Source organism: Acomys minous (assembly GCF_964271855.1).
Source record: "Acomys minous genome assembly, chromosome: 8".
Taxonomy (NCBI): domain Eukaryota; kingdom Metazoa; phylum Chordata; class Mammalia; order Rodentia; family Muridae; genus Acomys; species Acomys minous.
This window is the reverse complement of record NC_140489.1, coordinates 11,004,958-11,029,522: the sequence shown is the minus strand read 5'-3', so window position 1 is coordinate 11,029,522 and position 24,565 is coordinate 11,004,958. Positions and strand designations below refer to the sequence as shown.

Below are 24,565 nucleotides of genomic sequence, written 5' to 3'. Positions count from 1 at the left end.
ATCTTTGTGCAGGGACTACGCTAATCTTGCCCGTATTGCCCAGCTTTGATGTACGCGCTGTTGAAGCGAGCACCCCTTCTGTGCTTTATCTTTAGCATCTTGCTATGTGGCCTAGGCTGGCCGGGGACTTGCAGTCTTCCTGCTTTAGCCTCCTGAGTAGTGAGGTCTAAGTATGAGCCACTGTGCCTGATCAGCCAGGCCACTGAGGATGCTCCAGCAACCACACACAGGCCTGTAGGGCTGCCAGGCTAGGTGGGTGGGTGGCAGGGCGAGGGTCAACTTACCTTTCTGATCTGCTCTAGCCTGTCGTCATCTTCAAGGAAGAAGGTCAAGTACATGAAGGACACGTCCACTTCACAGTTGCCCCCAAACTGCCTGTGTTCTTCCACAGTGTCTCTTCCTCCAGAAAATGCATGCTTGTTGACCTGCGCCAGCACAGAGGCCAGTTAGAGGGCTGCCCTGTCAGGGCCCATGGAGTGGCAGTCACACTACTGATTCATGGTGAAAGTCAGGGGAGCAGGAGAGGTCTTTGACACCCACTTTCTAGAGTTACAGAACAGTCTGGAAACAAAAGCAGACTGGGCTAAAATCTGGAGAAGAGCCAAAGGCCTCTTCAGAGGAGGTGGTCAACAGAGAGGACAGCAGAGAAGCAGCACCCGACCGAGGCCAGGAGAGCACTGCTGAGAGAAGCTCCTCTCTCCACATGAGGTGGCAGCAAATGCTGTAAGGAGGTCTCCACCTGGAAACAGGGCATTCCAGGTGGTTAAGTAAGCCCCAGATGAGTCTGGCACAGTGGTGCCTGCCTTTGATCCTAGCACTCTGGAGGTCACTGTGAGTTCAAGGCCAGCCTTGTCTACAAAGTGAGTGCAGGACAGCCAAGGCTACACAGAGAAACCCTGTCTCAGAAAAAACAGAAGAGGAAGGAGGAGGAGGAGGAAGAAGAGGAGGAAGAAGAAGAGGAAGAAGAGGAGGAGGAAGAAGAACAGAAGGAAGAAGAGGAAGAGGAAGAGGAAGAGGAGGAAGAGGAAGAGGAGAAAGAGGAGAAGGAAGAGGAGAAGGAAGAGGAGGAAGAGAGCAAGCCTCAGATGGCCCGGAGAGATGGCTCTGTGATTAAGAGCACTGGCTGCTCTTCCAGAGGACCAGAGTTTAATTGGCAGCACCCACAAGGCAGCTTACTACTCTCTGTAATTCCAGTCCCAGAGGATCTGATGCCTTCGTCCTGCCCCTGTGGATACCAGGCCCTCATGCGAAGCACAGGCATACACGCAAGTAAAACACTGATAAACATAAAAGCCAACCAACCCCAGAAACTAACAAAACAGCTGAGCGCAGTGGTGAGCACTTAGCATAAAGGAGGCTGAGGCAGGAGGATTGCTTGAGTTCAGAAGTTCTAGGCCAGCCTCAGTGACACAGAGGTACACCATCTCAAAATAAAACAAAAGGAGAACTGATTAAGGAGTAGGATGTGGTGGCATAACCTTTCACCCTAGCTCCCAGGAGGCCTCTGTATGAGGGTCTCTGTGAGTCTGAGGCCAGCCTGGGCTCTATAGTGAGTTCCAGGCTAGCCAGTGTACAAAGTGAGATCCTGTTTCAGAAAAGTCAACAAACAAACAGATACGTAAATATAACGAATGTGTGGTAGGAGTAAAGGTCACTAGACTTTATACCTCACAAATGCTGCCAGATTGCTAAGGTAGTCTCCATAGTGACAGTCATGGTATGTCAGAATATTCTGTCCTGGTACAAAGTTCCCAAAACCTGGGAACTTCCCGAATTCTCCTGGAGAATGGCTCAGTTTCTGGCTGCCTACTCATGAGAGCAAATGTGCCCAGAGATGGTAAAGTTCAGTGTGCTCCATGCCTGGACCCACCCCTTCCTGCTTTATGGCAAACAGGTGATGTTCCCCTGAGTTCTGTGAGCTGTTCCAGAAACAGTAGGAAACCTGAGGAGGGGTTGTGGGAACCCTGTTACAGAGCTGGTCTGTCAGGAATATATGTACCACAGCCTTGTGGCTGGCACAGAAGTGGGCTTGAGGCCTTGAACCCATGAGTACTGGAGACCCACTTGGCAGGCACAGAACGCTCTGTGCTGAGGGTGGAGGTAAAAGACCCCTTGCTTCTTGACCTGAAGGCCAAGGTAATCAGGGCCTTCGCTGCTGGCAGCTGTGCTAACAACCATGCGCTAGACTTAAGGCTGACCCTGTGCGGCGGTGTCTCGGCCCAGCTCTGGGTTGTGGGAGCTGTTTGAAGGTCCTCTGCCATGGTGACTTTTCTGAAGTTGAGTTGGGCATGGGGAGCTGGAGAGGGCCTGCCTGAGACCCTGACCTCTGCAGGCATCAGGTGGTTCTGATCTTGTACACACTACTCACCTTGGGGGACTGTTGGTTTTGATAAATGAGAAATACTCCAGAGTCACAGACCGCTTCTAAAATTAACTTCTTAAACCAAGAGAACATGTCTCCCAACACACCTCACTTCTCCTTTCCCCTATGAATTCTGGAAGTTCCAGACAAAAGCAAAAGAGAAAGAAAGATCCCCCAAGTCCCCAGTCCTACCAGCTCCCACACTGGGCAGGGCTGTAGGAAGCCATTTCCGGAGGAAGCACTGGCTACGAAAGTCCCCGTTGTCAACCAAAACCTGGTTGGGACTTTCCGGAAGGCTTGGGGACCTGGCAGGGACTCTGACTATTGTATAACACTGCCCAAATATGTTCCTCTTGCTCCACTTAGACCTTCCAACCCACAAACACATACTTGGGTCCACAGGAAACATCAGCGGCTTCCTGTAATCACGAGGGGCTTACCCTCGCTGGCAACACGGCATGGAGCAAGAGCATTGGGCTCTGAGCCGTGTGGCTGCACAGACTCCTCTCTAGTTCTAGTTTGCAAATGATTTGCCAGTATTCACCCAGCACCCAGCCTGCCAGACAGGACACGGCTGGACACGGCAGTCCTGTAGGAGGGCACTTCCCAAGCTGCAGGAGACGGAGCGCTCTACAGAGGAGAGTGGCGGCCTAAGCCGCGGCCTTCACCCTGGAGCTGTGTGGACCGAGCCTTCCGACTGCTTCAACCAAGCAGTGTGGCCAGGCATGGCGGCACATACCATCAGTCCCAGAACTCAGGAGGCAGAGGCAGGCAGATCTCTTTGGCAGCCTATTCTTTGTCTGTTCATTCTGTCTCAATGAGCACAGCCCGGCAGGCCAGGGAGAAGGCAACTCAGAGAGCATCACCACAGCAACTGGCTCTACCCAGTCTGACGTTCAGACAGAGGGATGTCTTCACATTATTTGACAACAGCTTCACTGATTGTCCCTTTAAAGAAAGCTACCAAGACTGCTTCTGCTGGTAAGAAAGACAGAAAAAATAAGAAAAGCCTGCAGGTTTTTCCCTGAATGAAGGGGACCAAAGACTAACAAATTCCCCAACACCAAAAACCAAAGGCCAAAACTCCCAATCCACCTGAAGCTAAGCTCCGGCTGTGTGCAGTGGGGTTGGGGGTGGAGTTCAGCAGTGCCTGAGGCTGAGCTGTACTGACAGGAGCTTAGTGAGCTGCAAGCTCCCTCTTCTCCAGGCTCACCTTGCTCTTGATCTGCTTGGCTGTGTCAGTGAGGAAGATGGAGGAGTTGGGGTCACTGGCACTCATCTTGGTCTGAGCACCCTGAAGGGCAGGGAAGAAGGTCGAGTGCAGCAGAGCAGGTTTCGGGTGGCCAATCCTGGGGGCCACGTCCCTCGTCATTCTGAAGTAAGGATCCTGGGTGGAAAAGGCTTGGATGAAGACAATGGAACAAAGGCCATGCTGGCTCACGAACAGCCCCAAAGGAGCCACCCTCACGGGAGCTGTGGAGCTTGCAGCCAGTTTCAAACTGGCTTTCTTTCTTTCAATGTTTCTATCACCTCCACCCTCTCCAAGAGAGTCCCTAAAGCCACAGCCAGCCCCACGTCAATGTCCCCAAGTTGGCTCTGCCTCCCAACCTGGTCAATGGCACATGGGATGAGGCACTGGATATCTGTCCTGTCTCGGAAGATCATCGGGAAAGAGTTGCTGAATGACGGTGCAGCCTGGACGGCGGGAAAGCTGATCTTCCCTGAAAGAAGGGAGACACTCATGTGTTGGGCTGACCAGCTGCTCTGGGCAGCTAATCCAGTTAAAGGAAGCAACAGTGGATTTCCTCCTCACTGAAAAAAGAAAACTAAAGCGAGTCTGAAAACAGAAAGGGAAAGAAGCCCAAGCTTAGCCCACCAGGCCTCTCGTCAGCTTCCGACTCCGTGGTGTCCACACCACTCACTGCTGAGTCCCACAGTCCTCCCTTCAATGCACCTGGCTGTTGTGGTCACCTGTGCCACCTTGAGAACACAGCCCCAGAGAGGCCATTTCTAGGAGCTTGTTACTCTTCAGAGCCCCATGGCAAGGCACCCTTCCATCTTCCAAACATGTGTGGCCTGCCACCATGTACACAGCCCGTGGGTGTGAGGCAGGGCAGGGCCTCTTTACACCATGCACTCCTGAACTGCCCAGTTACCGCCGCTGTGGGAGAACCCTGGATGCTGTGACCCCAGGTCATGTACCTCAGAAGCATGAGGAGCACACTGCAGGTGCTGGGAATGATTCTGACTGAACCATCAAAGTGGGGGTGGGGGTGCTGGAGAGATGGCTCTGTGGTTAAGAGCACTGACTGCTCTTCCAAAGGACACGAGTTCAAGCCCCAGCCCCAACACGGCAGCTTACAACTGTCTGTAACTCCAAGATCTGACACCATCACACAGACATGCTTCCAGGCACAGCACATTTAAAAAAAAAAAAAAAAAAAAGAGAGAGATGAGGGATGGGAAGCTGATGAACACAGAGAACAAAGGCACACCCACAAGTCTCAAGGAGATGATGGCCTACAAAGGCCAATACATTGGAACAACACGAACATGCCGAGGACATAACCATGTGTATACAGTTGGCAAATACTGTGTGTATCAGTAGTGGGTAAAGGCATGGGAGGAGAGTTAAGAGATGGGAGGGGCCTACAGTTAGTCAAAACCCTTATCTATCTATCTATATCTATCTACCTACCTATCTATCTATCTATCTATCTATCTATCTATCTATCTATCTATCTATCTTTGTTTATATGAGACAATGTTTTAATATGTGGGCCCTGACTAGCTTGGAATGCCCTATCTACTAGATCAGGCTGGCCTCAAAATCAGAGATCTGCCTGACCTGGCCTTTGAGTGCTGGGATTACAGTAGGGCATTGCCACAAGCAGCTAAAATCACCAGGGCCCAGGGAAGGCTCCCATAGGAGCAGCAGACCCACCTGCCCTCCTTTAACCCTTCCCCTGACAAAGCTCCAGGGACTGGAGAGCTCCAGCCCGTGGTGTGTGGGTCTGTCTTCCACAGTCTGGTGAAACCGCCCCACTGAACGTTTTACATGGAGTGCTAACCTGCGAGTGCTAACATGGCAGGTCTCTTGGCAGATGCTTTAACAACCAGATGCTTGGGCTGGGCGAGGGGCTCAGCGGTAGCGTTTGCTACATGCACAAATCTACCTCTTGGAACCCTGCACACTGGCAGGAAGGCTCGCAGCAGCAGCAGCAGCGACATTAGCTTAGGCTTGCTGGTGGGGCCCTGTGATTCCTATGAGCACTGGCTACCCTCTTGAGCTCTGCCTGCCCCACTGAGAGGAGGAGAGGGCTCCTTAGGCAGCAAAAGTCGCTTACCGATGCAGTCACTGTCGGTGAAGCCGAAAATGCCTTTCACTTGGTTGAAAGTGACGTGCTTCTGAATCTTCACCACATTCTTGTAGAAGCCTGGGCTCTGCCTGCGGAGACAAGCAGAACCACAGCTGAGCTGGAAGACAGCCTCCATGGAGGGCAAAGCAGCAGTGGCTAAAACTGGCTACCATGGAGGTTTGGTGGCAGACACACACTGGGTGCCACACGTGCTCAGCCCATGCGTAAGAGGAATATAACACAAGAGGAAGATATGGAGAAGTCACCTGCAGGTGCACAGCTAGAGCAGCCATACCCCTAACGAGCTCTGGGAAGATGACCTGTGAGGGAGTCAGAGCAGAGCCAGCTGCAGAGGGCAGGGCTGATGCTGGGCCAGTGCTCAGTGCCTGTGGATCTCTGCCTGCTGCCATGACGGGCGGGGTGGGGGGGGGTGGGGGTGGGGGGGTGCAGCACAGAGGGCCTGCCTCATGCAGATGCTCCTCCCAGCATCTGGCCACGCCTCCTCATCACTGTAGTGGTACTCTCTCTTTTGGGCAGGGCTGGCTTCATGCCTAGCAACAGGGGTGGGCCTTGCTGACGGCTAGAGCAACACGGCTGTTCTGGATTGGGAAGGTCATGGATATGAGGCCTAGATCTGTGGCAGCCATTCCGATACCAGTGGGAAGTAGGCTGAGACAGAGCACAGAAAGCGGCAGAATCCAGAGTGGCTTCTTTTTACGCTTTATTTATGAGTGTTTTGCCTGCATGTATGTATGTGTACCGTGTGCATGCCTAGTAGTCAGAGCCCAGAAGAACGTGTTGGAGCCCCTGGAACTGAGTCACAGATAGTTGTGAGCCACCATGTCAGTGCTGGGAACCACACCTGTGTCCTCTGCAGAGCATAAATGCTCCTAACCTCTGAGACATCCCTCCAGCCCCCACTCCAGTGGCTTCCTACACTGTGCTTGTCCAGTGTCCCTTTTTCAGGGCACCTTGCTATGCACTGGAAGGACAGTGAGGAAGGACATGTGCACTGAGTGCAGCATCTGGCAGGAGCTACGCAGAGGCCCATCTATGGAATGTAAGCATCACTGGCTAAGGACACTGGCCTCACGATTAAGAGTGTGTAAGGCCATCCTCCTTTTCTCTGTCTTCATCTAGGGGGCGACACAGAGCAAAGGCCCTGGTCAGATGCCAGTACCATGCTTTTAGACTGAAAATTGGGCAAAATAAATGTCAGTATTGGGACTGGAGAGGTAGATCAGTGGTTAGAGCACCAGCTGCTCTTCCAGAGGATCTGGTCTTGCTCCCAGCACCCAGGTGGCGGCTCACAGACCTAAGTAACTCTAGTTCCAGGAGACCTGAAGCCGCCTCCTGGCGTTTGTGGGCACTGGATGCACATGGTGCACAGACAATGGTGCACAGACATGCATGAGGCTGTAGTGGACTGAGTGAGAACGGCTCCCATAGGCTTATACATTTATACATTCAGTGCCCAGTTGGCGAACTGTTGGAGGATTAGAAGGTGTGGCCATGTTGGAGGAAGTGTGTCACTGGAGATGGGTTTTGAGGTTTTGAAAGGCCATGCCAGGGGGCCTGGAGAGATGGCTCAGCTGTTAAGAAGCACTGACTGCTCTTCCAGAGGTCCTGAGTTCAATTCCCAGCAACCACATGGTGGATCACAACCATATATAATGTGATCTAATGTGCACTGTATAAATAAATATATAAATAATACTTAAAAAAAAAAAAAAGAAAAGAAAGGCCACGCCAGGCCCAGTGCTTCTCTGCCAGCTGCCTGTGGATGAGGATGTAAAGCTCCCAGCCACTGCCCAGCACCATGTGTGCTGGTACACTCCCTGCCGTGATGGTGATGCACTAAGCCTCTGGAACTGTAAGCAGCCCCAGTTAAATACTTCCTTTCATAAGAACTATCTTGGTCATGGCGTCTCTCCACAGCAATAGAAGCCCTAAGACAAAGCAAAACGCTCATGCACATGAAATAAGATTCTCATCAATTACAAGCATGGGGTATTCTACCACAGTGATAGAAAAGTGACTATGGCCCACATCCCGCTTGAGAAGTATGGCCTTAGTCTTCCAAATGAAGGCTGAAGCTTGAGGCTCCAGGTCATGGTCACAGGCCCTGCGCATGCAGAAGCTGAAACCCAGGCAGCTCACCTAAACTCAGCCTGAGCCTTGTTTATCATGCTATAGCTGTGGTGTGTGTGATGGGGAGCTCCTGAGCATCCTGCAGAGGTGGGGTGGGGGTGGGGGTGGGAAGCAGGCACAACAGTCCATGGGGACACAGGGTCAGCAGTGGGTCAGGTCTTGGGGAAGCAGGGTGAGGGCAGGGTAGCAGCACCCCCACATCTAGTCATATGCAAACAACGCAACAGTGGAGTGTCGCAACCTTTGGGAAGAAACCAGCCTGCCTGTTGCTGAGTCAGGAGCCTGTGTGTGCAGAGGGGCCTTCTAAGAAGCAGCAGCTGTGGCCACTGAGGAGAGTGGCGGGGGCATCAAGCATTCTGGCGATCAAGAGGCCTCAACATGGATCACCTGCTAACTGGTCTTCTAGCTAGGTCCTGCCACAGGATATTCCCCAGGCACTGCAGAACAGAGCCCAGTTTCCCCAGTGAGGACAGACTCCACCTGGATGGTACCACTGCCTGACACTGCACATTGACAAGAGGCATACTCGACCATGTCCTATAACTGCACAGCTGCCCCACGGAAAGACCTTCCTTGCAGACACAGGCTGCAGACTTGGAGGATGGTTAAAAGGAGACATTGTCCAGGCCTAGGTGCCAGGCATGGCTTGAGAAGTGCTATACCCACAAGGCTGGCAGCATGTACCCTCGTCTCTAACCCTCACTGTCACCCAATTATCTGTTAAGTGACTGTCCCTTTAAAAGATGAACTGCAGAGCTACCAATGTTGGTTGCTAGTAGGACACTTGCCTAAGGTTCTCAGATGCACGTCCAGTAAAGAAAAAGCAAACCTTTACACACTTTTGCCTAGTTGTTGAGTGACTATTGCATTCCTTGCTGTAATCCCCACTTGTTTGTCCTATAGTAGATGATCAATACGTTATCTGTAGAGTGGAGAAAGAGATGGAGTAAGGATGTGGCCTGTGTGCTCAGTCAGGTGGCCTGAGACAGGCAGTGAGGATGAGTCCAGCCCTCAGCGAGCCCTCCACTCTGCTGCATCTCACCAGTGCTACACCCTCCACAGCAGAAAGGTGGGAGATGCAGGGACTTGCCCAAGAGAACAAGACCACACTAGAGCAGAGCTGGGACTGGACACTTGAAGGAAGGTCCTTTCTGGGGTGTGAGCAGGAGGCAGGGAGAGGGACGTACGAGCTCCTTCCTTCCTTCCCAAGAAGGGTGGAGCCTGACTTCCTTGTGTTTGTAGCTCGAAAGGACCAAGAGGCTTGTTAGAGCACAGATAAGACTCTAGCTTAAATTTAACCCAGGAAAATAAGTGCTCGAGTGTTTAAGGAAATTCTTGCTGGGTGTGGTGGCACATAATCATAAATGTAGTCGCCAGCACTTGGGATCTAAGGCCAGGGCAACACAGTGAAACCTCATCTCGTAAAGAAAACAGAGAAGAAATTCTTAATGGGGAGGACGTGTTTTCTGATAGTCAACTTTACCCCATACTCCTGAAGAGACAAAGTTCTCAGTGGGCCAAGGTGAACAGCAATCAGAGCTGAGACCACCCGAGACTGCCATGCTCAGAATGGGCGGGAAGGAGGCCGTGGATGGCTCCCACCTCTTCACTCAGCAGCCATATAATCCATTTGTGGACTGGCTACAGGCTTTTGTTCATGTGGCCACTGTGCTGGCTAGCACTTATCAACTTGGCACACTAGAGTTGTCGGAAAGGAGGAAACTTCAAATGAGAAAATGCCTCCATGGGATCCAGCCCATTGTGGGTGGGGCCATCCCTGGGCTGGTGGTCCTGGGTTCTATAAGACAGCAAGCTGAGCAAGCCAGTAAGCAGTACCCCTCCATGGCCTCTGCATCAGCTCCTACCTCAGATTCCTCCCTGTTTGCGCTCCTGTCCTGACTTCCTTCAGCTTCCTCCCCAGCTTGCTTCTGCTGGTCCTGGTGTCCATCCTGGCAGCAGAACCCGTCTAGCACAGCTGCTGACGGTTAAGTCCCAGGACGGCATGGCTAAGTCCTGCTGTTTGCAGGGCCCTGAAAAGGACTTTCCTCTAGTGCCGAGGAAGGAGCTGTTGAGTCTGAGTTACTACTGTGTGGTGGCCATCGGAGGGCCGCCCTGTCATGTTGGCAGTCGTGTAGCAGGGAGCTGAGAAGGGCATCTCCCCAGGAGAAGGGGGCTTGACACTCACTCAGAGGAAAAGTGAAAGAGTCAGCACTTGGGGATGCAGGCTCACAGGACAACACTTCATTTGCAAAGGTCAAGGATGTGAACTGTACACTGTCCATCACCCTGGAGATGGCCAAACCCACAGAGCTTGTGTGTGAAGAGCAATGCGAGCTCTTCTTGTCCCATTGGGGCACCACGAGAGGCAGAGGTGTGGAAGGCGAGGGCAGCAGTGATTAGCATGCTGCACAGAGCAGAGGCTGTGGAGGTGGGGGTGGCCTGCATCTGCCACTGTGGTGGTTGAGGGAGGAGGATCATTGTACATCAGAGTTTGAGGCCAGCCTAAGCAGCACACAGATTAGATTAAGTTAAGATATAATTAGATTAAATTAAGATATAATTTAAAAATATGTATTTGAGACGGAGTCTCATTATGTAGACTAGGCTGGCCTCAAACCTAGAGAGATCCTTCTGCCTTTGCCTCCCATGTGCTACCTTACTCAGAATAATACAAATCTTTCAAAAAATGTCATGACTTTCCTTGCTGGTAAAAAGGTCAGATTTCCCAGAGTTACCACTTGGCTTCAAGTCTTAAAAAAGCAGCCTGGGGAAAAAGCAACAGCTACTTTCCTCTCTGTGCCTAAGGGCCTGTGTGTGCTCCCTCACACCTGCCTCGGCCACCCACTGGCTGTGACACTACACAAGAGGGTGCAAGCTCAAAGCCTATCCAACACCCTCAATCAACTCCCTTGACTGAAGGCTCAGATCTCTGGTGCTCAAGACTCAATGCCCCCCAAGTCCCACCATCATGGGGAACAAACCCAGGGCCTCACACATACTAAGGAAATGCTCTACCACTGAGCCACACCTCAGCCCTCAAGAAATACTTGTAGCGCTAAACAGTATTTGCTGTTTATACTTGGTTTATTTCTGACACAGGGTCTACCTCTGTAGTTCAAGTACATCAGCAGCCTGAGTGCTGGGTTGGAGGTGTGTGCCCCCATCTCTTTCTGAGGATGGCTGGCTAAAAACACCAACCTCCACCCACATTATTTCTTCTCACAGGGTCTTGCTTTGTAGCTCTGGGATAGTGTTGAACTCTTGACCCTGCTTCCTCAGGTCCCTGAGGACCGGGAAAAATTGTAGGTATACACCAACACACGGCTTTAGGGTTCACTTTTACTATAGTTTGTGTAATCTTTGGGGATGAAGTTCAAGAGTGAAGTGTGCTGGTTTAAATATGGCCAATTTAAGAAATGGAACTGTGCAGAGGCTAGCCAACAAGTGTCACTTTCCTCTGTGAGGGAAAAAGCCACATTGAAGTGCGAGGGCCAGCCAACTATCAGACAGGCTGCCCTTCTCTATGACAGCTGTGGGCGACACCATGACAATGCTGCGTGCATGTTCACGATTTCTGTACATATGGTCATGAAGGGCAACAGTAGTTTTTGACACTGCTTAATTCTTTCGATGCACACACAGCTTTCCACCTCCCGAACTGCTGCTAAATAAAACCAACATTCCAGATCACAATGGAAGAAAACCTAGGCCATAACCCATCTCAAGCATGAGGTTCTAAGGTCTGCACCTACTTGCTCAGAGGCAGTCAGATGTTTCTACCTTACCCCATATACTCAAGGTCAGAGAAGATGAAGGTTTTGTTGATGTCAAAACCACAGGCAATGATGTCCTTGGCATTTTCCACGGTGTAGCTGTAGGCCTGTTCCAGAGTCAAGTCCTTCCACAGGTACTTCTCATCATCAGACATCTGGATGACCAAGGGCACGTCGAACACATCCTGCAGCCACCTACGAAATACAGAAGGCACTGCACGCTCAAGTGCCCCCAATCTAGGGGCATGGAGAACGAAGACTCGGAGGAGGACTGCCACTTTGCACATGAACACACAGTTCCTACCTACTCTGTCCTGCATAAATGCCCTACAGTGCACTAATGTTTTTTGTTTTGTTTTAATGGGAGTAATTCCTGTTATCTGGCAGGCAGTGGGCATATGGTGGTAAGGACAGAAGCAGGAAGAGGAGCGGACTCCCACCACACCTGGCTCTTCCAGAGTGAACGCAGGTGCAAATGTAGTGTGGCCAGACCACAGGAGGCAAGGTCCTAGTGCCGAGACCCAGCCAACAACAGGCTTATCTTCCAAGATGGTCTACAAATGGCACTTCTGCTTCACACGCCAAGTCGTCAGAGCAATACTTACTTTGTGAAAATAAATGGGACGAGATGACCCAGATGCATTGCTTCAGAGGAGGGGCCCCTGCCTGTGTATAGATAAAACGGCTTCTTATTTTCATAGGCATCGAGAACTTGATTCATATCTCTAAAGAAGAAGAGGGAAAAAGAAGCTGATTTTCTGGAAAAAGTACCAAAGCACTAAAGCTCACTTGGAAGTAAAACGCAAACACAGATTACAACATAGATGATAACCAGAACTTGACCTCTCTGGGGCTGGAAATATAATGACACGCAACTAAATCTGAGATGGCTGCTTCTATGAATAATTTCTTTGGAAGCTATGACATGCAACTTCGGAATAAAAGGTTTAAAATCTGGGCCAGATATCACGCCTTTAATCCCAGCACTCAGGAAGCAGAGGCAGGCGGATCTCTGTGAATTTGTCTACACAGTGAGCTCCAGGACAGCCAGGGCTACACAGAGTGAAACTATCTGCAAACAAACATTTTTAAAAGATGAGGATGAGTATGCAGAGTGGCCATTGGTACTTTCTCGAATGTCTCCAGCAAATATACTTTGTGTTTTCCACACCCTTGGGGATGGGACACTAAACTAATACCACAATCCTCCCTTTAGAATCAACCAGCCCTGGGATTTAGAGACCAAGCCTAGGAAAATCCCAGGGTTCGATGCAGGCCTAGCTTGGGGAGGACGGGGAGGCAGGTCCTGGCAGTTCAGGATGAAGTTCCCAGCTCAAGAGCTGACTTGACAACCCAGGCCAGCTTGGGCCTTGGGTCTTTCACAGAGAACAACTCCAGGGTCACCCTTCTCCCTCAGGATGGGAATACCATCAGTGCATGGAGGCTCTTCCTTGCTAGCTATGATCAGCATCTGCTGGTAGGCCTGCTTCTGTCTACAGGTGCTGAGATGTGAGGTACTATCTGGGACTGGAGTATGTGTGGGTGGCGGGGGCGGGGGCGGGGGCGAAGGTGTGTTTCAGGATAACTTCGGGTATTGTTTCTTAGGAGCTACTTTTGAGGCAGGGCCTCTTAATGGGCTCTGGTGTTCAGGAAGTAGGGTAGGCTGGTTGACGAGGGAGCCCCAGGGGTCATCTGTCTTTCCCAGTTTCCCAAGCACGAGCATTACACGCTTGTATTATTATGTCTGGTTGGTTATATGGTTCTGGAGACTAAGCTCAGGTCCTTGTGCTTGCACGGACAGCATTTATCTACGAAGCCATCTCCCTAGCCTGAAATTTCTCCCCTCCCTTCCTCTCTCTGGACTCACTTTGTAGACTAGGCTGGCCTCCAACTCACAGCGATCTGCCTGCCTCTGCCTTCCAAGTGCTGGGATTAAAGGCATGGGCCACCATGCCTGGCCTCCTTCCTTTCTTTTAAGACAGAATCTTACTATATAGCCCTGGCTGTCCTGGAACTCACACTATGTAGATCCGGCTGGCCCCAGACCCACAGATCACCTGCCTGTATTTCCCAGTGCTGAGATTAAAAGCCTGGGCTAGCCGGGTGGTGGTGGCGCACGCCTTTAATCCCAGCACTCAGGAGGCAGAGGCAGGCGGATCACTGTGAGTTCGAGGCCAGCCTGCTCTACAAAGCGAGTCCAGGACAGCCAAGGCTACACAGAAAAACCCTGTCTCGAAACAAACAAACAAACAATCAAACGCCTGGGCTAGATTAAAGCCTGGGCTAGAGAGATGGCTCAGAGGTTAAGAGCACCGACTGCTCTTCCAGAGGTCCTGAGTTCAATTCCCAGCAACCATACGGTGGCACACAATCATCTATAATGTGATCTGATGCCCTCTTCTGGTGTGCAGGTGTACATGCAGACAGCACTGTATACATAATAATAAATACATCTTTAAAAAAAACTTTAAATTTTTGTTTTTACTTAAGTTTATGTGTGTGTTTCTGCGTTTGAAGCAAACCAAGGCTGGGTGTGTGGATCCTGTTTCTGGGCAGAAGTGTTGCAGACTAAGAATAATACAGCAGCCTGGATGGACGAGTCTAGACAGCAGGGTCTACAGGCATGGGTGAGAATGCATGCCTGCAGCTTTAGTACTTTGCAGGTCCAGGCAGAAGGGTCAGAGTTCAGGCAGTTAGAGGTCAGCCTGGGCTATGAGACCTTGCCTCAAAAAAGAAATGAACCGACATTCTGGTGGGCCTTCTTTCAGGATCAATGGCAAAAGGCACAGGTCTGGTTTCTAGCTTGCTTTGCACGTACGTGTGTGTGTGTGTGTGTGTGTGTGTGTATTAGGGAGGCTCTCACTTAGCTCAGGCTGGCCTTCAACTCAATATATAGAGGAAGCTGACCGTGAGCCCCTAGTTTGCCTGTGTCCTACCTCCTAAGTGCTGAGGTTAGAGGCAAGCATCACTTCCTTGTTTCCTGGTTTTCTGAGACAGGCTCCTGACTCTCTTCCGGTGCCAAGGCATATAACTACAGGCCTTGGGTTGCACTATAAAGGCGGCTTTGGAAGTTTGGAAGCAGAATTCTATGTTTCACTCACCTGACACCCAGGTAACTTTCTTTTTTATTTTTTGAGACTGGGTCTTATTATGTAGGCCTGGTCCTGGAACTTGTTATGTAGACCAGGCTGGCATCATCTGCTTGCCTTTGAGGCCTCTTGAGTGCTGGGATTAAAGGTGTGTGCCACCATACCCAGCTTCACCCAATTAACTTTTAATGGACACATGGAAGAGAGAAAAACCCATGCCATGAGCTGCTTTTCATGTGGTCACAGGCCATGTCTGAGAGCTCACTAGGCTAGGCCCTAGGCCAAGGCCCATCTTATGCACTTCCAAAAGGGCCTTGTTAGAGATGAGTGTATAGATGTCCTTTCAACCCCAGTTTCATAGATGACATTAGATGGTGGGTTCAGTCCAACTTCAGAATGTGTAAATGCCTTCCTTGAGCTATTACCCTGAAGGAAACAGTCATGGGGCAGTGAGAGCTATAAAATATGTTAGAAGCTTTAAGATCAATAACAAGGTGAGATAGCTCAGTGGGTAAAGATGCTTGCTCCCAAGCCTGAGGACAGGAGTTTGGTTCTTGTGAGCCATATGGTAGAGGGAGAGAACCAATGCCTACATATATGTATTATCACCCCCCAACACACACACATTTAAAAAAAAAAAAAAAGCAGATCATCTGAATGGTGCTTTCTCAACCCAAAAGAGTCAATTACCACTCAGAGAGCTCCCACCAAGGACTGGGAGTCTGGGTGTGACAGTGTGTGTCTGTGCTCCTAGCACTTGGAAGCCTGGGGCAGGACTGTGAGCTCCAAGCCAGTCCAGAAAACGTAGAATCTACCTTGTAATAAACAAACAAACAACAACAAGCCCCGCCCAGCTAGGGTTATACAATGAGACCCGGTCTCAAAAAACCAAAACAATCCCCCTAAACATAGGACAGTATTTTAAGATCACAATATCCACCAAACTGGACCAAAGATCTGGAATAGTGTGTCCACTGATGCCCCAGGAGAAAGCTCCAGCTGTGCTCAAGATTCTGCTGGCTGGCCAGGCCCAGCGGCCACCCAGGAGGACTGGAATACTATGGGTCATGTTATCTTCCTCAATAGCTAGTCACCGCCCACCTTAGTGTGTGACAGACAACCTTGTGACTACCAGGTAATGTTTTTGGAATGTACTAAGAGACCAGTAGAGCTGCCACTAGCCCAAAAGCCAGGAATGCCACCAGATAGTGCCTGAGGCCCACAGCAGAAACCAACCTGTGTCTCCACTAACCCAGTCATGACATTCTTTCTCTGTTGTGAAGTTGTCACCACACTGGAAACAGTATTTGGGGAATGAATCTGTCCCTGGGCTATGGTCACTCATATTTGGCTCCAGAATAAATTATCTCTTACCCCTGAGGGGTGAGAGCTATGCTTTTGCACTGTAAACCTCTATTAAAATCTCAGAAGCCTTTATTGTAAAAAAGAAAAAGCTGATTTTAAAATTCACATGGAAGTGAATTTTAGGAGTTAAGAATACAAAAGTAATTTTGAAACAGACTCAAATTTTGAACTCAGAATTAGTTGGGCTTGCTTTCCTTGTTTTGGAGGTAGGGTCCTCCAGTTTCCTAGGCTGGCCTTGAATTGGCTGTGTGGTTAAGGGTGATCCTTAGTGCTGGGTACAGGTGTGCCCCATCACCCAGTTGGGAGGGAGACACAGGGAGTGGCTGCTGACAGGCAGTTTTTCTGCTGGGTGATCAACGGCTCTGTAATTAGACACTTGCAGTGGTTATACAACTTTGCAAATACACATTAAATTGCGGAATAGCATGGTTTAAAGAGTTCAAATGCTATGATTTATCAGTTCAATTTCTTTATAAAATTTTATTATATTTATTTGCTCATTTTGTTTGTGAATGTGTGTTCTTGCATGTGTGGGGGTCAGAGAGTGTTTGGAAATGAGCTCTTTCCTCGCACCATGTGGGGCCTCAGGTTGTTAGGTTTAGAAGCAGGGGCCTTTCCCTGCTGAGCCATCTAGTCAGCCCTCAATCCCCTCTCCCCTCTCTTCCACCAAGATAAGGTTTCTTTGTGTAACCCTGGCTATCTCCTGAAACTCTATGTAGCCCAGGCTGGCCTCAAACTCACAGAGAATCCCTGCCCCTATCTCCAGAGTGCTGAGATTAAGGGTGTGTGCCACCACACCTGGCCTCAACTTTTAAAACTACATTTTACTGACTTATTTGTGTCTCTTTGTGTGTGTACTTTTGCCATGGAGGGTAGATGAATGTCAAAGGATGCTCTGTGGCGACTCTGTTCTTCCCTCCTTCCACCGTATGGCTCCTGGGAATGGCGCGCAGCCTGCTGGGCTTAGCAGTGGGCACCTGCACCAGCCAACTCACTCACTGGCTCAGAATTCAACTTCAATTAAGAAGAATACTGACTATATTTTGTCCAGATGTGGACTGAGCAGGGCCCAGAGCTCTCTGTAGACATGGTGTGAAATGTCTGGGCAGGAATGTTCTTCCCTGGGCGCTTCCTGAAGTGCATGCAGAACAGAACACCCTGATCTCAGATCGTTAGATCCATGAGCCGGGCAGAGGACAGGCAATCTGTGGGATGGGAGAGGCAAGCAGTCTCCTGGAACTTGCCCGTTCTTGATGTTATCTCCATAAAATTTATGGTCTGAGGCAGGATGCTCTGTACCATGGGCTCAGCTGCTATAAATGTCTCCTGATGTCACCCATGGTGGGGAGGAGGAGCGCAGGTAACCTTGGGAAACTACTCTTACTGTGTGGGAGGTAGTGAGGTATGCCCTTGCTCTCGGGCCCTTTAGAATTTACAGCATGCAATATGATGGCACTTCACCTGCAAGAAACTGCCCTCCACCCTATGAGGTGGTAGTTCACAAAGGAACAGCTGAATACTTGCAGATGGTGAAGGGACGAGTGAGCCACAGTGACTTCCTACAGCAGTCTCTCCAGCACTCCCAACCCTATGGCCCCAGCATGGAGGAAGGGCCCTGACCTGTGGGAGAAGAAGATGCCTCTGCGCAGGAAGCGGTGGGCTCTCTGGCCAATGGCTCTTTCGATTCGGTTTACCAGCTCTTTGTCAATTTTGCTGCTTCCAAACTGAACTGCAGAAAACAGCAGGAAACAGAAGAGATGACTTTCAGATGCCAGAAGACTTAGTAACTTGTCTCAAGGACCCAAATCTCTTCAGGTTCTGGGTTGTGACCCCTTCCCACCAAACAAAGTGAAAGCAGTCAGCAAAACCAGATGCACCACATGCCACAGTGCTGTTTGCATTAGCCTAGTCTGTGACAAGAAAAAACCCAGAATGTATTCTGGTTGCTAGTCCGGACACTGACACACTGACACACACACACACACACACACACACACACACACCTATGAAAGGAAATAGAATCCTGTTCTTTCCAAGACTAGAGATAACCCCCAAGGACAAGGCAGACCAGCACTGCACGGAAGATCAGATCCCACAGGTCTACCCTATGTGGGATCTAGGGGAGCACACAAGGCTGGGAAGAGGAATGGGCAGGGTGGATCACACTGAGGTTAGAGGAGTAAGTTCTGGAAGGCTACCACCACCAATAACATATTGTATAATTTTCACAACAGCTACCAGAGAGGATTGTGAATGTTCCTACCACAAAGAAACAAAACCATTGGCAAAGGTGGATATACTAACCACCTGGGTTTTGTTATTTCCCGGGTACGCATGTTGGACAATCATGTGTCCTAAGAATGCACACACTTACTGTGCCAACTAACAGTGCTTATACAAGTGCACATATTTAGAAACACTAACGGGATCCACAGAGTGGCGCCTACTCCACACACGCTGCTGACGGGAGAAGCTGAAGGCTTACCAATGAGCTTGTCATAGTCAATGCCTTTTGCACTGCTTGTCCGTACTGTCCACGGGTCCACAAAATCTTCGCTGGCTTTTGTGGCATTTAGGTCACTATTATTATTTCCAGCTGTTGGGTTCCCTGGAGGGCAGTCAGCCTTGTAATCCTCCCCTGCAATGGCTTTATAGCTCATTTTTAATGATAACAACATCTTTACTGCAGAATCAATCTCATCCTAAAGCAAAAAAAAAGGAGAATGTTCAAAAAGCTGACAAAGCTAACACCTGCAGAAAAGCAGTTAGGTGGCAGGCCCTGTGCTAAGACCTCTCACACATTACCTTGTGCAGTTCTACAATGACCTTGACAAGTGTCGGCTGAGGGGTTGGAGAGCCAGGACTTTGTCCAAAACAGGCAGAAAGCCAGGCTCAGGTATAGTTCACCTTTATTTGGTACTTTAGTGCTACAGACGATGACCAAAACCACATGGGATAGTAGCAGTGACACAGAACACACTACTGTTTACGACAAGGTTAATATGCTAAAGCGCCATAACAATGGGGATGCCATAGAACATGTGTGGTGGCTCCTTTAATGGAGCTCAGAGCGCATACTGCACTTTATTACATCCTACACAGGTTAGGATGAGAATTTACAGACCCAGCCAAAGATGCCAGAAGAGTCATGATGACAATTCATAAATGTGTCTTGAAAGCAGATACATGCAAGGGGAAAAACATAGGCCACCAGGGATGATCAGAAATAGGTATGCCACTAGATGGTGGAGTCTTTTTTTATGTTTATTTTTATTTTTTAAGACAGAGTTTCTCTGTGTAGCTCTGGCTGTCCTGAACTCACTTTGTAGACCAGGCTAGCCTCGAACTCACAGAGATCTGCTTGCCCCTGCCTCCCAAGTGCTGGGATTAAAGTCATACACCACAACACCTAGCTGAGTCTTATTAAGATATTTCTCTTTAAGATTTCTTTTTATTTGATATGTATGAGCACCATATGTACCTGGGAGGCCAGAAGTGGGCATTGGGTCTCCTAGCATTGGAATTATTTTTTGAATTGCCATGTGGGTGCTGAGAACTGAACCAGTAAGTTCCTCTGTAAGAGTGGCAAAGGCTTGCAACTGCTGAGCCATCTTTCTAGCCAGTTACCAGGCCATTTATATGCTACATACCTCTTATTCCTGTCATTCCAGCACTTGGGAGGTGAAGGCACGAGGGGCGGGAGGTCTAGGTCATTCTGGTTATATAGACAGTTGCAGGCCAGTCTGGGCACACGAGACTTTATTTTTAAAACAATAAAAAGGAAAAAGGAAGCAGCAGCAGCAGCAGCAGCAGCAGATATGAGCCGTACCCTTGGGCACTATGGAAACATACTGAAGACCCCTCTTTTCTAGGCGCTCCTAGTGGCCACCCAGGAGCTTAAAAGAGCAAGCCTAATGAAGGCGATCAAATCACGCTGTGCCCTCCAGCTCTAGACTGGTAATTGGCATAGCTGGAGCAGACCACAAAGACTACACAGTCTAATTTGCTTGCCTAGGGAAACACAAATATTTCCAGTTAGAGTTTATGCAGCATGCAGTACACACTGAGCTTCCTGGGAAGAACTCCCGTGACTCCAACCTCATTCAGAGAGCTGCTCGCTGGCACAGCACCCTGGCCAAAGAGGGCTGGGTTCTGTAGTGATCAGGGCTTCAGACAGTAAAGTCACCTGGACTTGGCTATTAGGATGACCTTGCCTCGTCCAATCAATAAGCCCTGATTACAGCTCACAGAAGAGAGACAATGCCTTCACAGGGTAGCTGCCCTGTGGTCTCAGCAGTCCTAGGCTCAGCACTGGAAATAAAATAAATGTTTAAGAAGCTTAATATGCAGAATTATCTGCGGGCAGACTTGCCTTGCTCGGAAGTACACAGTAATTGGCATCTTTTAATCACTAACTGTTGACAATTTATACTCTAATTGATCTGATTCTGTTTTTTGGGTTCTTTTTTGTTTGTTTGTTTGTTTTTGTTTTCTTTTTGTTTTTCGAGACAGGATTTCTCTGTGTAGCCTTGGCTGTCCTGGACTTACTTTGTAGACCAGGCTGGCCTCGAACTCACATTGACTCACCTGTTTCTGCCTCCCAAGTGCTGGGATTAAAGGCGTGCACCACCACGCCCTGCTGAGATCTGATTCTGAAAAGAGGAAACATTTAATCTTGTTCCTGTTTAGGAAACTTCTGTAGTTTGTCACTTTTCTTCTAAGTGACAAACAGACCTGCCTGGCTTGCTTCCTATTTTGGTGTAGTGTGGGCCAGGACACAGAGACTCAACTTAAAAGCCAGTATTCTAGTGTGCCACCTTCGGGGGACAAGAGGCAGGGGAATCTCTGTAAGTTCCAGTCAGCCAGGGCTACAGTGAGACTCTGTCTCAGAATGAGAGTGGGAAAAAAAAAAAGTAGTACTAATTAAAAAATTACTGTGTTATTCAATTTAATGTACAGCTGACAGAAATACCACTGTTAACCTTCTAAAGTACGTTTACAGGAGAAATGATCAGTATGTGGGTCTCTAATTTATTTAAGGTTTTTGCCTGAAAGACCATTTCGCCCACTTCATGGAGCCCACCTGGGTGAGTAAATGTCCTTCTGGATAATCAGGGCTTTGGCTATTGCTTTTTTCTATACCATTTACCGAATGCTTATTCCTTTAAGATGAAATGGTGTGCTCAAGCCAATGGTCAGCGAAAGCACCTGGGCTGAAGGTGAGGCGATGGCACCACCTGGTAACAGAAACAGTTTTAAAAGGCAGATAGCTGGGTGGGAAGCAGCAGAGAAGTGTAGAAAATGTTCATTCAGAACATGGCTGCTCTGGCAAGAGATCACATCCAAAGACCTTCTAGGTCTGTGTGATCTGGCTGGAATACAAACACGCCTTTAATCCAGGAGACAGAGGCAAGAAGATCTGAGTTCAAGGCCAGCGTGGTATAGAGCCAGTATCAGGTAAAGAAAAACGTAGGACCAGGTGTGGTGGTACATGCCTTTAATCCCAAACAAAGGTGAAGTTAGTTTGTAGAAGGAAGCACCCAGGTTTGAAAGTGATGTCTAATTGAGTGGTAGAAAAGGTGACAAATCAGAGAAGATTTGTCAGAATAGGATATGACCAATTTCACGAGAAGAGAAAGGAAAGGGAAGTTACTTAAGAGGCAGTTTTTACAGAGATAGCAGGCAGTTTTTTTTTTTAACCAGGACAGTAATAGAGAGATGGGTTGCAGAGAGAGAACTGAGGTGAAGACAGAATGAGCCAGAAAATGAGAAGAAGCCAAAAGATTAGAGCAGATTGCTGAGTTAGTGTGAGGCCAAGCAGAGCAATTCTGGGTCAAGAGAGAAGCCAGATTAAATAAGTCAGCTGGGAGAGGAGTTTGAGCCAGAACAGCTGAGGTAAACCAGCTACCCCAGAGCTCAGAAAGAACAAGGGTAAGCTTATTAAGCAGTAAGTCTCAGAGGCTGAAAGCATTCGAGGCCTAGGTTAGATTATATGGAGGCTGGAAGCTTCCAGGACTAGGCCTAGGCCAGCAGAAGGAGGCAGTAAGCCTCCCAGACAACAACTGAGTCAAGAGAATAAAAGTTACATTTACAGAGAAGGAAGCCATGGAGACCTAAGAGCGGAGGTGCCACAGATCATGAAGTGCCTTTGCTGCCACTAAAGATGCAGACCGACTAGCTCCTAAAACCTACTATGCCAGCAAGATCCTTAAAAAGGCTCAATCCCAGAAGACAAAGAAAACAGGGGGGTGGTATCTACAAGACCTAAAAGGTGGGGTGTTCAGGGGCGACTGAGCACGTGAGAAAATCAAACCCTGAGAAATGCTGGTTAGGTGGGCTGTGACCCCACTTCACACTGGGGACTACCAGAGAGACCCGGGTGTTGGAGATGGAGTGGGAAGTGGGCTGTGACAGGAATGCTGGCTCAGGTCTGTTCAGGAAGCAGTTCACTTCATGCCTGGGGCCCCATTCCATCCAGTGCTTTCCATGGGAAGAAGACAGTGGTGTGTAGAGCAGAGACTGCTACACACAGCAGTGGGCAGGGAAGTGTACCAAGAACAGCCCGAGAGAACCCCACAGACACTGTGCCACTCAGTGGAGGATGTGGCACCACTCATGCTCCCGGGCAGACCAGAGAATAGGTAGGATCTCTAAGAAAAGAGGTTAAGACTGTGAACACAAACCAGCCCGGCAGCTCTCCAGGAAAGGGGCCACACACAGGTAAGTTCTCCTCAGGCTGACCGGCAGCTGACACATAGTGAATGACAGCTGACAGCTGTCCTCGAGACCTCGAGTAGATGGCAAGAGAGGGCGCACAATTGGGATGCCTGTAATGTGAAAGGGAAGGGAAGAAATTCTCCTGGAAGATGCTGGGGCACAAAGGAGGCAGAGAGCACCAGGAAAGCTGCCATCACCACCTCAGGGAACTTTGAAACTTGATGAATGGATGCTTGGGAGTTTAAAATGACAGGACAAATGAAAGACGGTAGGAGGCTAAGGTGAGGAAACAGCCCTGAAAGAAAAGAAACAAATGGAAAGTAGCACACAAAAAGAAAAAAGGAGGAGGAGGAGGAAGAAGAGGAGGAGGAGGAGGAGGAGGAGGAGGAGAAGAAAAGAAAACCAGGTGAGTGTTTTCTGACTTAAAATCAGAAAAGACAAGAGTACCAAAGAGACCAGAAAAACAACATGACTTCTGAGAATTAAAGTTTGCAAGAAGCATTGGTCCTATCCCGGGAATGTCAGAGCATGGGAACAGAAAGGGCGCCAATGTCACTTGACAAACAATGGTGATTGAGCCACAGTGACAGCATTCTAAGGGAAGCTGAGTGTGGTTTCCCATCACTCTAATGTCAGCAACCAGGAGGCAGAGGCCAGAAAACCAGAAGTTCATGGTTATCTTTGCCATAGCAGGTCGAAGCCAAGCGTGGCCACATGAGATTCCGTGCCAGATGCAATGAAATAACAGAATTCTAAGGAAAAGTTGCTTCCATTTCAGAACTCCATACCCAGCTCAGCGATCAACCAAACCTTAGGGGAAGGTAAATATACTTTCAGGCATGCAGCTTGGTTATTCCTTTGCAGGATTTTTTTTTTTTAACTAGAAGATTTCTCCTGTTCAAAGAGAGTAAAGCAGAGAAGGAAGAGGACATGAAGACCCAGCAGTGTAAAGGCAAACTGGCAGAGGTCCTGCAAGACTGCCCAAGAAGTTACCTCGACACAGTAGCTGCTGTGTGTTGAGATTTAACAATCAGGACAGAGCCGTGACAAACTTACACTGCTTAAGGTGGGGATAGAGTCTGAGGAATGTGTCATTGAGCACCAGCACCCTCAGCACTACTTGATTGACGTGACCTTCTGAAGCAGTCAAGAGACTGAGTAAACATGGGGTACAGGGAGCTTCTGCCAAGGTAATATGGCACAAATCCTGCTGTTATTTAGTAAGCAGGCATACAGAGCAGTATACTAAATACACACACCAGGCCTGGATATCTGGCCTTGAGGCTGTGACAGGTAATCCTTATTGTCACCAGGGATGCCCCGATGACGCCTCTGGGTGTGTCTGTGAAGATGTTTCCACAGTGGTCTGTTGGGTGGAGGACGACCCACCTAGAACGGTGGCCGACTCATCCCATGCGCTGGGGTCTTAGACAGAAACATCTTCCCTACCATGAGGGACTAGACTCTCAAATGGTGAGAAACAAGAAACTCTTCCTGGGCTGGAGAGGTGGCTCAGAGGTTAAGAGCACTGACTGCTCTTCCAAAGGTCCTGAGTTCAATTCCCAGCAACCACATGGTGGCTCACAGCCATCTATAATGAGATCTGAGGCACTCTTCTGACCTGCAGGCGTACATGCAGACAGAGCACTGCATACATAATAATAAATTTAAAAAAGAAAGAAAGAAACAAACAAAAAGAAATTCTTCTTCCCTGAAGCTGATGTTCTGGGTCAGGTATCTGGCTACAGG

General features: G+C 49.2%; 1 protein-coding gene across 2 annotated transcripts in view; it reads right to left on the bottom strand.

The window, feature by feature from the left end:
• WARS1 (tryptophanyl-tRNA synthetase 1) overlaps nucleotides 1-24,565 on the bottom strand; it is a 34,206-nt gene that overhangs the window by 2,566 nt on the left and 7,075 nt on the right. For both annotated transcript variants that reach the window (XM_084792949.1, XM_084792950.1), the window contains 8 exons: nucleotides 18,585-18,801; nucleotides 17,720-17,828; nucleotides 12,251-12,370; nucleotides 11,658-11,840; nucleotides 5,710-5,810; nucleotides 3,971-4,083; nucleotides 3,576-3,749; nucleotides 285-425 (listed from right to left, as the gene is read on the bottom strand). In XM_084792949.1, the coding sequence (XP_084649075.1) occupies nucleotides 285-425; nucleotides 3,576-3,749; nucleotides 3,971-4,083; nucleotides 5,710-5,810; nucleotides 11,658-11,840; nucleotides 12,251-12,370; nucleotides 17,720-17,828; nucleotides 18,585-18,801 (1,158 nt within the window). The remainder of the gene's footprint in view (nucleotides 1-284; nucleotides 426-3,575; nucleotides 3,750-3,970; nucleotides 4,084-5,709; nucleotides 5,811-11,657; nucleotides 11,841-12,250; nucleotides 12,371-17,719; nucleotides 17,829-18,584; nucleotides 18,802-24,565) is intronic.